General features: G+C 40.1%; 1 protein-coding gene across 5 annotated transcripts in view; it reads left to right on the forward strand.

The window, feature by feature from the left end:
- PKP4 (plakophilin 4) overlaps positions 1–15,204 on the forward strand; it is a 169,679-nt gene that overhangs the window by 92,868 nt on the left and 61,607 nt on the right. For all 5 annotated transcript variants that reach the window (XM_054972413.1, XM_054972415.1, XM_054972414.1 and 2 more), the window contains one exon: positions 5,829–5,863. In XM_054972413.1, coding sequence (XP_054828388.1) covers positions 5,829–5,863 — 35 coding nt within the window. The remainder of the gene's footprint in view (positions 1–5,828; positions 5,864–15,204) is intronic.

The following is a 15,204-nucleotide window of genomic DNA, read 5'->3' on the forward strand; positions in this document are numbered from 1 at the left end:
GTAACAACTATAAATTTATGCAACAGTATATACAACAATTGAAAGTCATGCTTGCTTCAGTTAACAAACTCCATCTGGAAAGTAGGTGTTAAATGGGTTTAGATCAGATAATGAGATTTTATTTTCAAGAACTGTTTGATCATTCTCACACACAACAAAAATGGCAACGATGTACTTCTCAGCTGTCTATATCAAATGAGAACAGGGTAGAGATGGGTGACATTTCTTTGGCAAAGAATTCTAAATAGTGATAGACAGGGCAGGAAAGCTGCCCTGTTGCTTAAACCTTTATTGTGTTACTTCAGATTGACTGAAGAAGTTTACTGCATGGAAAAATTTACTCTCCTGTGATAACAACCTGTGCCTCATGAAGTAGGCTTACCTCAGGTTGCAGGCTGCTTGTAGAAATGGCAGAAGCTTTCTGAAGGAGCATAGAAGGAATGGAGTAGGAGAGGGCTGACCAGCAAGTTGGCTATATACTTTAATCATATATGATTCAAACACACACCCCTTTATGTAGCAGTAAGTGCAATTACCTGTGCTCCCCACCTCCTGCAAATAGTGACAAATAATGATTGTCATGGTAAGCAATATCATCAGATCTATAGTTTATTTGCCCACCCAACCTCTGACCACACCCTGCTGGATTTATGAGGCTTTCAGAAAAATAATGTTTACCTCTTTTCAACCAAACCTATGTCCCTCTGCTGAAAATGTGTGATCTTGTATCAGACTTGTAAGGTGTATACTACCTAGGGTTGCCTGCTCCCAGTTAGGAAATTCCTGGAGATTTTGTGCGTAGAGCCTGGAGAGGATGGGTTTGGGGGAGGAGGGGGACCTCAGTGGAGTATAATGCCATAGAGCCCACTCTCCAAAGCAGTCATTTCCTCCAAAGGAACTGACCTCTGTCATCTGGAGATTAGTTATCATTCTGGGAGATTTCCAGCGATCACCTGGAGGCTCGCAGCTCTAACACTACCCCACATTGGTGTGCTCTTTTCAGGAACCTCCCATTAGTGCTTCTGTCTCTACAAGGCAGCTCCTGTTACTGTGGCTTACTGCAGCTGTTGCTTGAAGTTTCCTGTTCCTGTATCCAAGGAGTTATTCCTTCCCTCTCTCTTGTACTTTTGTCTGTATCTCTCATCTATAACTAGGACAGGGGAGGCAACAAAGTGAGAAGATGAAGAGAAAAGAATCCTTTATCAAAGGTTGAGAGAAGGGGTAGCTGAGATAGAAACTAGGCCTACCACACACACTGTGCGCCGAATACTTTATCTCCACTCCTTAGCGAACTAGAAATCTCTTGGTTTCTTGCTCACATCCGCACATCTTTGTAAACTTGATCTGTAGCTGAACAAGGAAATTTGTTTAGCACCAATAGCTGTGTTTGAAAGACAAAATGAGATTAAGGGCCTCTGCTAATTAGAGTGGTTTTTAATGTGCGTAATTAAGCTATTGTGCAGATTCCACATTTTAGTTAGAAGATATATTACAATTATTGTAAAATATTCAGAAATTGTTACCTAGGCATGAGAAAATGAGCCACCATTGGGGAGAACTTGATTTATGAGTTTAGGGATAAAAGTTTTAAAATTGAGTGTTTCCAATGACTTAATTTATCAGGGTTTTTTTACATTTCTGTTGCACTTTAAATTACAGCTCCAGTGGTGAGGATTACAAACTTCTTTTTTAAAAGAACTTTAAATCTTCTTTTGAAAACGTAATTACAAAAAATTCCTGTTGACGAAAGTATTGACATTCTATTGACAAAACAACAAACTTTGGCAATTTGGGAGTTGAGAATCAGCATAGTGTAATGGTTAGAATGTTGGGTTGAGATCTAGAAGACCCAGGTTAAAATCTCCACTCTGCCATGGAAGCTCACCATGGGCGATCTGGGTCCAACCACTTGCTCTCAACTAGGGTTGCCAGGTCCCTCAGGGCTTAAACTAGGGGATGGGAGGGTGCACAAGGAGAACCTATCTTACTCCAGATCACTTCCATGTCATGCTGGGAATAATGTCGTTCCTGGAATAATGTGATAGCAATGTGGAGCATGCTCTGGAGAGATTTCCAACCTATTCCTGCACCTTTGCTTCCATGGGACAGATGGGGGGGGTGGAGGCTGGGAGCAGGGGATCCTCTGCCCCCACTAAGGGAAAGGGAAAGAGATCCCTACTCTCAGCCTAGCCCACCTCATGGACTTGTGTGAATAAAATGGAAAAGGGGAGAGTGATGTTGTAAACTGTTGTGACAAACTGCACTTGAAAACAGGTTTTTTAAGTGCAGCAATCACAGAGCTGGGAGGGAAAGAGTTAACTCTTGCTTGGAATGGAGAGCTTGAGTGACAGACTTCTCTCTCCTCTCTGATTGGTCAGTTAGAACCCGGCTGAAGGGCTGGCAGTTGGCTTCTGATTGTTCAGAGAGAGTTTGTGAATGAGTCTTACAGGGAAGGTCAAACTTTTGCCTTAACTGTAACATCACTGTCCTGAAGAAGAATTCTATTTAAGAATTCTTAGTATAAGTGTCAGAAGAAGCTGAAGCCCACTTGACACAGACACCATAGAACTAGGAGTGTTTGACAAGATGGAGTGGGTAGTAGAATCCTTTTCAAACCAAAAGAAGGTAGGTTATATCATCTTATGAGAAGAAGATTAATTCCTGCCCTGTGTGGCGCACTCCAGGCTGGAATCAGCCCAGATCGGGCTGCTGAGAAGCGCACCAGCGCTCCTGCACTCTGCAGAGGCCCGATCTTGGCCGAATCACCCAGATTTGGGTCCCTGTGGAGTGTGGGAGCGCTCCCAGGGTGGTCCACGCCCATATGATGTGGAGGCCAGGAGTGCGCATGTGAACAGTGGAGAGCCTGGGGGGCGGGGATCTGGCAACCCTAGTCTTTGCTCTTCTGGCATTAATTGCCATGAGTATACAGCATCTATACTATAAACTGTATTAAAATACCTAACAATACAGATGACCAGCTCATCATATGGTAGAGTTTTCTACCATATAGATTGCAGGCTTATCTAGGGTTGCCAGGTCCCCTTACCTAGCCGGAGGGTGGGGGGGAGGTCGACCTGGCATGATGACATCACTTCCAGAAGTGACATTAAAGCACCTGGCAGTGGGCATGCTCCTGCCCTTCATAGGGAGAAGATGCTAATGAAATCATAAAGCAACCATCTTTTTTACATGTAAATGTTCTCTTGTGTACATTGACTCTGTAACTGGCTCACTGGGCAAGCAGCAAGATGGATCTAGTCATCAGTTTGCACAAAGATCTTCACTCAAAGACTGCAGAATCTCCTCACATTTTCCTCTCTCCAGAAGTCCCTTTCAACAGGAAAGCCAATTCTTTGGCTCACAGGACCTGCCTGGAATAAAAACCACACGGGACAGTAGGCTGCAGTGACGAAGAGGTTGAAATCATTCCCTGTTGCCTTTTCCATCAGAGGCAGCTGTGGAGAGAGGAGTCTGATTTCAGCGCTAGCTGGAGGAGTCGAGTACTGACAGTTTGGGAAATCAGCCCTAACTGAAAGCGGTTTAACATAGACAGGAAAACTGGGGGGAAGTTGGCACAAAAGTTTGGGAAGTAGCTGCAGACTCCCATTTGGGCCAAAGGAAAGGGATAGATCTTCTAGTGAGAGGAGAATTTCCTTACCCAGTCAAACAGGGAGTTAGCTCTGAAGACTGAAGAGATCTCTGGTCTGGTGGTGTTAGAAACCTTCTTTGGAGACCTTAAGAGTCAGTTAAAGACTCAAGATGAGTACTGGTGTTTCAAGAGAAGGGGTTTGGGTACTGGAAAGAGGCATCAGCCTTCTGGAAACCAAAAAGAATAAGAGAATACTCAAAGAAAGTATACTAAAGTGTTTAGGGAAACAATGGAACAAAAGCCTCTCAACATAAAGATTTAAGTAACTGTGAAGAGCTTAAGAAACACTCATTAGTCTGAAACATTAGGCCTTACTCCTTCAGTGTGTGCTTGTACTGATTTTCCCTCAGAGTTTTCTATATTGAGTTACCTCAGAAATTTTCAACTATTGATTTCACCTGACCTTTCCCATCTGTGTTAAATAAAATATTTTGTTATTTTTGAATTTAAAATGCAGAGGAGTTAGCCGTGTTAGTCTGTAGTAGCAAAATCAAAAAGAGTCCAGTAGCACCTTTAAGACTAAGCAACTTTATTGTAGCATAAGCTTTCGAGAATCACAGTACTCTTTGTCAGATGCATGGAGGGCAAGAAGAAACTTCTTCTTTTTCTTCTTGCCCTCCATGCATCTGACGAAGAGAACTCTGATTCTCGAAAGCTTATGCTACAATAAAGTTGGTTCGTCTTAAAGGTGCTACTGGACTCTTTTTGATTTTGAATTTAAAAACACTTCTAGTGCCTTTTAAGTCTAAAGGGGGAGGGGTGTTATAGCATATATCTAATACTTTATCCAAAGTGTATTTCCTTGGTACTGATTCCTAATGATTTTAAAAAATCATCTTCGTAATGAGATTAGGATCAAAATGTTAGCTGTAAGCAAGAATGCTAAAACCATGCCAAGTGTCAGAGTGCAAGAGGTGCCCTATTTACATCCAGTTTTTTCTATGCAAGACTGCATCAAGCAGTCTTTGACTTTAATTCTGTCCTACGGAAAGTTAGTATTAAATATATTGAAATAAGTAGTACATTTTCATGTCTTGTACATAGGATAATTTAAATGGTAGTGCTAAATTCTCTCTTCTCAGAGACTTGAAGTCTATAAAATGAATATGAATTAAGTAGCTTCCCTTCTAATTTTATTTTACAAGCAAATACATCTAAACATTTTGTCATCTGACAGAAATTGGCTTTCGAATGGTACAAATGCCTTATTAGCAAATCTCACGTTGTAAAGGAACAAACAGAGAAAGATGCTATTGATAAATAATCTTTTTATTTTTCTGCATGTTGGAAGAATACAGTCTGATTGTTTCCATGTACCTGGTACACAATATAATTGATAGGATGTTAGCAGTGCAAGCCTTACCAAAGTCTTACCCTTCTAATTCCATTGAAATCAGTGGGTTTAGAAGGGTATAATTCTGTTTAGGATCGCTTGTAAAGTGCTTAACTTTTTAGTAAAATTACATCCTATACTTGTTACTGTTTCCTACCACTGTGTTGATTTTCAGAAACAATAGTGAACTGCTTAAGTAATATTTTGCTAAGATATATCTGAGATTACAAAATGATGTGCACTTCATTGAGCACCTAGAACTTTGCTTCGATGGAACTGTTGATACATCCCTTAAAGTTACTGGGTAATCCCTGAGTAGAGAAAACTCCTTAGTTTCCCTTGTTTGCAGCAATTGATTGTGAAGTTTTTGAGTTAATGACTTTTGCAGTTCTGAATTCATATATTTCATATGAAAATATAACACATATGAACTTCACCCTGTATAGGTACAGTGGACTTCCCATGGTTCTCACCAGAACCCTGTTTCTTCTTTACCCCTCTGCACGTGCACAGATAGATGTTACTAGAATTGGGAGGAGGGTGGCTTTTGTGCCTGCCACATCATCCCTTTTTATTTGCTAAATCAAGTTCTCTCAGAACTTGAGTAAGTAGAGGGGAAGGGTTAGAAAGGGGTACAGAGGATGCATATGGACTTATGGTTCACTAGACTGCCCTAACGCTGTGCAGATGTTCATCTGAGAGGATGGAAGGGTAAAAAGAGGACTCTGTTGAACCCTATAGGGATTCTTCCTTATGCACAAGTATTGATCATGCCGTATGTGATTATAAAATGAAGAGTGAGCTTTTGAAAAGACTTAAGGTTTGTTTTTGTTTCCTTCTCTATAGCTCTACCGAAAAATCATTTCCCTGGAGATCAGCAGGTACAGTGGTTTGTTTTTATGGTGTACATTAAAAATGCAATAGATTTCTTAAAATTCATTCACAAGTTAATAACTGTACTAACACAAATTGGGTATGGTTTCTTGCATGCAAGATACTGTATTGATTTTGTTCATGTTGAAGTCTTTTACTGAATAAAATACTGTGAATGTTTCTCATACACATTTTTGCAAAAGTAGCTTTTTGATGAACCAATGGAGCAAGGTTTGCTTTCATATATTTCATAGGAAAATATGAAATATGGAATCCATTGGTTCATCATGTATATGCTGTTTAAGTGGTCATAACTTCTGTTAGTGATGTATAAGGGGTACAGATTATGTACTGCTTATCACCTCTGTGCAGGGGGAAAAATGGACCATGAGTGCATAAGAGTCCATTTCAGTATGCATTTCAAAAACGCTGCTGTTTGCGATATGAGTGTATGAGATACATGGTATCATTAATCATATTATTGCTGTGTCAGTTGAAGTGAAGAGTCCTCTTTATGTGATACATGTGGCTACAAAATACAGTGATGTAAATTTGCTATTTGAATACCTTACTGGTATTTTTCAGGTATATTCAGGAATCCCAATTGATATTGGGATTCTCTGATATACTGGTATTGCTGTTTCCAATTAATCTTAAAAATATTCAGGAATAATCAGAGCCAGCATTCGAAAGGTTGCAACAGGGTTTTGTGTGTGTGCGTGTGCTTTGGTGGGGTTGGTGTTTTGTTTTTGTTTTTTTTGTTTTTTCTTTGCTGTTTGCTGTTTTTCCCAGGGAAAAAACCAGGAGGGGTAGGGAGGCGAGTCCATTGTCATGGACAAATGGCAGCATGTTCGAGGTAGCTAAACTTTCCAGTCATGATTTTCTCGTGTGATCTGTGAGAAAATCATAGTTGAGCTCCCCCTGACTTGTTGCCATTTGCCTGTGACATTTGCCTTGGCTCCCTCCCTCATCTTTTTTTTTTTCCCCTGGAAAACTGCAAACAGCAAGACGTTGCTGTGGCTGGCTGCAGCTTCAGGACAGGATAATTTTTGGAGTGCATGCCTTCTGCTGCCTGCTGCCAGGTTGCTTCTGCTGGGGTTCTCTGGTTCTATTGGGCTTTTTTTGGTTCATTGGGGAAGTCTTTTTGTTAGTAGTTGCTCTTTGTGTGATTGGCTAAGCCTTTTTTACCCTGGAGAAAGCATTGGATTCCTACCCCCCGGAATCTGTTAATCTTTTGCCTTGAAAACTCCAGCAAGGATTGCCGTAAGTCAGCTACGGCTTGACAGCACTTTCCAACATTTCCAGGAAACAATGGAGGCAGCTTGTTTAGGGTCACATACAATTGGACCCCTTCACCCAATTTTGTAGAAACTTAGGGGGTCTTTAGTGGACAGGCCGTCTTCACTTCACTGCAGTTTTGGTGTCATTTGCTTTGAAATCAGCCCTCCAGCCTCCTGAATAATTCCTCCATAGGGAATAATGGACCCAGTCAGTTTTTGGAATTCCCAAAAGAACCCAGGTCCAAATACAAAACCGGTATTGGAGAACCTGAATATAGGGAATACCAGTATTTATGGCCTTCTTGATATCAATGTTCCAAAGCATACTGATTTTTTTTTTCAGTATACATCCCTAGAAAAAAATTCCTTTGGGGGGAGGGAAATGGGGTAAACCTCAGTATAAAGGTCCTAGGCGCTCACATCCAGCCCTAGAACATACCCCAGAATCTTCTGAAATGTGCCGCCTTAGAAGACAAACTGACATGATGGGTTTATTATGGGAAGCGATAAAAAATCCGCCTGCTATATCTTATTCTATGTAGTGTGAACTAGGGTTGCCAGCCTCCAGGTAGTGGCCGGAGATCTCCCGGAATTACAACTAGTCTCCAGGCCACAGAGATCAGTTCACCTGGAGAAAATGGCTACTTTGGCGGGGTGGACTCTATGGAATTATGCCATGCCAAGGTCTTTTCCCTCCCCAAACCCCACTCTCTCCAGGTTTCTCCAGGTTTCATTCCCCAGATCTCCAGGAATTTCCCAACTTGGAGCTGGCAACCCTAGTGTGAACTCAATAAACCTATCCAGTTACTTGAAGGGATATGGAAAGGTTTCATACAGACATTACATTGTGACTCTGAGGAAAATAAAAATCATTATACAGTAATCCTGAAAATAGTGCCCATTGGTGCCATGGTGCTTGCTGATGTTGTTCCTGGTGCCCACTTGTTTCTTCCTCAAAGCAAAGTTCAGTCATGGCTTTTTTCTTACCTCAGTGGAGCAAGAGATGCTTCAGAAGACCTTCAGAGATGTCACCTTTGGGTCTACAGGAAACACCCATGTGGAAACAGCTGCCTCTGTCATGGGACATTTGTTTGGAACCTCTCAGCATTTTATGACTGAGCTCCTCCTACAATAGCCACTTTGAGGTGTCCGCTACCCTTTTTCCAAATTCCTAGAGAGTCCGTAGGTTCAACAAGATTGGGGACCATTGCCAGTGTAGTGTATTACATGAGGTTTAAAGAATGTGTATAGTCATCCTATTTTGCTTATTCATAAAGAGGAAAAAATGAAAACTATCATACTAGCCCTTTAAGCCCAGTCTCCCATTGGTTGTGATAAGCTTTCATAGCAAATTCTTGAAATGTCCTCAGTCTGTTAAAAAGTTTGCCAAAAAAGATGCTAGTTTTGTAAGCAGTTGCTATAAATGATAGGTTTTTATTTTGTGTTCAAGTTGGAATTGCATGAGAATAGAAGATAGTTTCAGATGGGAAGTTACGTTGGTCTATAGTAGAAGAGCAAGACAGTCCTTGGACTCTCGAAAGCTCATACTCTGGAAATCTAGTTGGTCTTTAAGGTGCTACTAGACCTAAATCTTGCTCTTGAGAACAGAAGTTAAGTGTTAACATGTAACAATTTATATGTTTTTTGCGCTTTCCCTTTTGTCATCTTCACCATACCACTTTTTAAAGCTACAAAATTTGAGGATGGACAAGGGCTAACAAACTAAAACTTAATCCTGACAAAATGGAAGTTCTATTGGTGTGGGAGGAGGCTGGACCAAGGAATTGGGATATCTCTTACTCTGGATGGGATTGCACTCCCCCTAAAAAGGAGCAGTGCTGCTATTCCCAGGCATACTGTTGGATAAACAGGAAGCAGTAGTGACCAGGGGTGCCTTTTACAAGCTTGGCTTGTAAAGGCGCAGCAGGTGTGGCCTTCAGGTACCCACATCATCTGAGGCTAGATGGGTAGCAACCTGAGAAAAGGCCTTCTCGGGAAAGGCACCAAAACTTTGGAACTCGCTGCCCAGGGAGCTTCATTTGGCTCCCTCTATCATTGTCTTCTTCCTGCAGGCAAAGACCTTTTTGTTTTCTTTGGCATACCTCCAATAACTGTTGTTGACCCTCTTTTCTGGTTGTATTTGTGTGTGTGTGTTTTATACTTTTTTATTGAATTGTTTAAATATTTTATATTCTCTATTTTATTTTTTTTAATAGAAATTTTATTTAAAAAGAAAAGATGTGGAAATAGAAAGTGCATAAAAAGATTATACAAACACTACTTTGGAATTGAATTGAGACTTATACAAACTTATATAAACTGCATTTGGAATTAGTTTGAGACTTATACAAGCACTGCATTTAAAATTACATTGAACTAATAGAAAAGTACATTCAAAATTTGCCATAACTAAACATAATTGTATAATGGATCTCTACTTCGCTCTCCTTGGTTACTTATAAAAACTATAGTATCAACTTTTTTTATTAGTCATTTGTGTTTTATGTTCTTATCCTTATACTAAGTTACCGTAATTGTTAATTTCTGCCTAAGAAGTCAAATAAATACTTCAGTTTCCCCCAAAATCCAGCTATTGGTCTATTATGTATATAAGTAGTTAATTTGGCCATTGATGCATGTTCATAAATCTTATCTATCCGCTGTGACACATGGGACATAGATCTGTTTTCCATTTTGCTGCATATAACACTCTTGCTACTGTCACCATGTAACGAAAAAGTCTCCTGTTCTTTTCTAACATTTATTAGTAGGATATTTAAGAGCATGTTTTTTGGATTTAGCTCAAATCTGAGTTTGAGAATCTTCTGCATCTCTTCATGTATCCAATATTTTCGCACTTTCTTACAGGTCCACCACATATGGTACAATGTTGCATCCATGCTTTGACATTTCCAACACTGTCCACTATAACCCTTACTAATTCTCGTAATGTCTTTGATAGTAGTCTACCATCTAAAGAACATTTTATACCAAATTTTATGTCCTTAGTCCATAGATATTCCCATAGGCTCATTGAAATCGTTTCTCCAAAATTTTCCATCCATTTTATCATACAAGTTTTTACTTGCTCCATTTCTGTAAGAAATGCAATAAGATTTTGTAGATTTTCCCTAGATGTTTCAGATCCCCAGATATTAATAGTTCATATTCTATTTTTTTCTCTCTCAACCTACTGCCTTCTTTAGGGGTTTGTTCCTTTACTCTCTTGATACTATTTGGTGATATATCAGCCATGGGATATTATCTCTATTTTAAATGCTGTTTTAATGTCTTAAATGTTTTAATGTTTGGGGGACCCTGTCTGGGTGAAAAGGCAACATAGAAATGTTTCTAATAAATTGATTTGTTTTAATAAAACTAGATAATTAAATAAATAGAACTCATGTTAATCAAACATAACTCATTAACATTAAAATATTTCCAAAGTTTTAAAATATTATAGAAGCAGATATATGTTGCAAATATTTATACATTGTTTGGTTTTAAAAACCTCTTCATTTTAAGGCTGTTGTTCATTCTGCTATTACATCTGTTTGTCATTCAGATTTGAGGTGATCCTTCATCATTCCCCCCCCCCCAAAAAAACTATTGTCACCCGATAGCTTTCTACATTTTATTACTGCTCAGAGAATATACTTCGGTTCAGCATTTTCCTGTATCATTCTTCTATAATAAAGCCAATTTCTTTTACGTGGCTCGTCCTGTTCTATCAGTGGATGCCGAGTGCTCTAACATTACACTCCACTGGCCCTCTTTAGTGTATGAGTCTTCTACATTGTGGAATTGTGATTTATTCTCTGACAAAGTTACAAACATTTCTTGTATATTTTTATGAACATTCATTTGAAAAAAAACCCACATCTCTAAATGATTGGTGGACATGTTTGGGAAGTTGCATTTATTTAGATATTTATCCCCCAATTTTCTCCCCGGTGGGGACCCATAACAACTCCCCCATTGTTCTTTCCTATTCTATTTTTATCTTCACAATACCAATCCTATGAGATAGATTAGGCTGAAAGACTGGCTGAAAGTCAAAATAAAACAAAAGTCCAGGGGCTCTTTAACATTTATATCAATATGATCTACCATGAGTCAGAGCTCATTCAGATATGTCGAAGAATTGAACTCTGACTCATGAAAGCTCGTACAGAAATGAATGTTGTTAATCTGTTAGGTGCCCCTGAACTTTTTTTTTTTTTTTGGTCATCCAACACTACTGGATTTCCCTGTGAATTACAATTTAAGAACCTATGATTTTGTTCCTTCATTTCCCCTAGAGCTAGACTTTTAGCTCAAACAAATCTGGATACATTGTGGAGGGATTTGGGGGCTTTTTCCTTCTTGCCAGGCTTCAAGAAAATGTGGAATTGCTTTTGGGATATAGATTTAATTCTTAAGCTGCAGCTGTATTTACCATCCTAAAATACATCAAGCAGCTGTGGAAGCAAAAAAATTCACAGTGGGTTTGTGTTGTTGAGATGACCAGCCCACAATAGAACTGCATAGATTGGGTGCCCATAAGAAGTACCATAGGCTGACTGAGTTGCAGAGATATATAAGTAGTTTTCTGTTTCCCTTGCTTTGAACGTTGCTAGTCTAGCACTACAGCATGGTTGCCCTAACTTCTGAGACTCAGGGCTAAGTCAGCAGAAAGTTGGTCATTGAGCCCTGATCAGGACTATGATACATTTATTTCTCTTCCCGTGCTATATATGAGTTTTAAAAATAGGAAACTTGGGGCTTCTTCACATTTTACACAAACTCAAGTTTGGTTTGGAGGAACACGTGACTAGAAGTTTACCTCAAAAACAATGGCAGCGGGCAGGGGGGTGCAAATAAGGAAGTGCCTCTTTATCTCCTCCTTTCCATACCACACCCTTTAACTAGCAGTTCCACATGTCTGCCAAGGATCTTCCTGTTTCATCTAATCACACCTAGGCAGACTTACGGAACCAGGAAATAATGCAAGTAGCCCCCTGCCCCCGACTTTCTCTGCTAGTTTAAGTGCTTGGGATGGAAAGGAGGGGGTGAAGACTTTCTTCCTGCCTGTGTATGATTTGCACCCACACAAAACTGTATTAATGGTAAGCTTACAGTCACACTTAAACATGAGGTGAGTTGGAGCTTCCTCTAAACTTCAGTTTGCGTTGTGTGTAAAGGTACACTTAGAGTTGGGGAATGCATACCTCATGAGTTCAGTAAGTTGTTAGGGGACTCATTCATCTCAAGAGCTTAGAGAGCCCTTGGAGAAAGTAATTAATTTAGAGTGAAAGAACTACTTTTCCTCCTATGCGAATTAGATCCTCCTAGGGTTATCTTGACTTTAAAGTAATCAGAGCCTTAAAATCTTATACTAAACTTCACTGGTGGGGGAAGGGTTTATGGAAGGAGGATGGATGCCTTCTGGCACACAGCCCTTATCTCCAGTATCTTTCTCCAAGATCCTATTGTATGGCTTCAGCAGACCATCTGCCCCCACCATTCTCCCTCCGCACCTTGAACTGGCACAGTTGTCTTCAACATGCTAATTGTTCTTTGGGCCACTTGGAAGGAGAGATCAAGTTACAAATATTTTTCTGCATGTTGGCAGTCCCCCAAGTAAAGGAATGCAGACCTTGCTCATGGGTTACCCCATTTTGCTGCCTTATTTATTTGTTTGTTTGTTTATTTGATTCAACTTTTAGCCCACCCTTCCCAGAAGCGGGCTCAGGGCAGGTCACAATGAGCATAAGACAATTTAAAACGATAAAAACCACATCATCGTACAATATAAATTACAGTTTCACAAGATTTGCAACTCATTTTATTCACCCCTGCTAAAACTGTGCAAGGAAGAGGGTTGCAGCTGTTTCGATCACACTGCGACTTCTCATGGAGGGTAAGATAACTATACAAACCCCACCCCCACCCCCCACAACAGGGAGGCTTATCAGATGGATACGAGACTGGCCTCAACCATATGCCTGGTGAAACATCTCTGTTTTGCAGGCCTGCCAGAAGGATAAAAGATCTTGGTGGGCCCGAGTATCTACACACAGAGCATTCCACCAGGTATCTACATACAGAGTGTACCATGTAGCCATCAAATTTGCTGTTACAATAATTAATTCTACCTTTTTAAAAAAAACTGTCCTGAAAAAGCGATTTGCCCTTTAAATCACCTGTTAGATAAGTAAGAGTGTTGCCTGGAGTTTAACAAGACAAATGAATTCAAAAAAGAAGCAATTTCCACTTACAAACTGTATGCCTTCTGGTGCCTTTCTACTGTGCCTTTATTATTCAGACTATAGGAGCCTTTGAAGCAAGTATATTTGTTTTATATATAAAGTACAAGAATAAATATCATAACTAACAACATGTTCACCTGCATCTGCTTCAGAATTTTCTTACTTAGGAAATATGTAATGTTCAGCTTTGGAAGCTGAAAAGAAAACAGCACCTGTTTAGCACAAAAAGATCTTTTTTTAAGTATTGAATGTTCACATACAGAAGTATTTCTTACACACAATTACTTCTTCCTGTAGCATATTTTAAGTATAAGAATCTTTTTTTCTCTGCTTAGTAAATATAGTTGGACCTAGTATATAGCATGAATGGAACAAGGTAACACAAAGGATCTCTTCCTCTTTTCCCATTCTTATGCCTACTGAAACGCTGGAGTATCCAGAAACCCTCAGGAACAAAACTGTTGCCATGCGTGGAGACACTGTACACTAGATATGTACCAGTGTGATTGTGGCCCCTTTTTTGGTCTGGTCCTAAATAACCTGTTTTAAAAAATCCTCCTTTCCCCACTTCACCCCTTCGCTAAGGAAACTGATAGTTTCTACACATTAAGAACCTGCTCACCTACTCAGATCTTCCCAGGGCAGGGTCCTGGTTGAGTCTTCCCTTTAAACGGTCAGATTTGCCACAGCACAGGCCAGATCTTTTGGGGTGATAGTTCCAGCATTATGGAAGGCCCTTCCTTAGGAGTTACAGAAGACCCCTGTGTTCACCTTCTGTAAGAAATGTAAGGCCATTGTTTTTAGGTGGACATTTGGCATTTTTTTTAAGGAGTGAATTAAGCTGAAGGAAACTTGTATAGTCATGTTTTTCGTGTCCATTTTTTCAATTGCTAGTTTTTGTGCACTGCTTTCCACTACTGTGGTGGGTGAGAAAGGTGGTGCATAAATAAATAAATGGCTTGCTTAAGGAAGGCCTTCATTTTGTGCACTGGCCCATGCAAGAGCTATAAAGGATCTGTTGACAAGGTGGCGAGGCATCTTTACAGGCTTGGCAGTAGTACTGAGAATCAGAATAGATGGAAATTAGAGACAGAGTTTACTGAGGGATACAATACAGACAGCTGGGTTGGAGAATTAGAATACTCTAGCAATACAGTGCTACACACCGGAAAGCTTACTAAATGAAGCCAAATTTTCTAAGCACCCACAACATGTGCAGTGTCGTCAAAGAAGAAAGCAGAAGTCAGAGAAACTGAGCAAGAGGGTAGATTAAGACTAAAGCAACTCCAGGCAGGAAATCTTTCCAAGGCAGAGGTTGAATCATCTGGGCAGCCCCAAATCCGAAAGGTAATCCAAAGGGGCAGACCAAAGGGGTGGGAAAGTCAAATAGCCTTAATTACAGCAGGGTCAGACCAATCTTATTATGGTCTGCAAGTAGATAGGGTCACTTGCTGAATGTCAGCTGGATAGCCTCTTTAGCAGCACATAGCAAGTGAAGCTCGTGGAAGTGCAATATGGCCAGTGGAAGAGATTCTAGTCCCAGTTATAGGATCAGCATCAAACCAAAAAGAAGACTGTTCTAGAGTTTAGAAAGGGAATGGTAAGGAGGGTCGGTCTAGTGAGTTCCCTGATTTACAAAGGGAAGGAGATTCCTGTAGAAATTTCCCAGCAGGATGTGGGAGGGGGAAGTGGCCTTCAGTTGGAGAGGCAATCTTGGTTGTGACCAGGGCAGTGTATTTTTGGTGGGAAAGTCAAATAGCTTTAATTACAGCAGGGCAGTCCAGCCTGTTTGAGTCGAATTGAAATGTGGGTACAGTT

This window comes from Eublepharis macularius, chromosome 2 (assembly GCF_028583425.1).
Source record: "Eublepharis macularius isolate TG4126 chromosome 2, MPM_Emac_v1.0, whole genome shotgun sequence".
NCBI classification, from domain to species: Eukaryota; Metazoa; Chordata; class Lepidosauria; order Squamata; family Eublepharidae; genus Eublepharis; species Eublepharis macularius.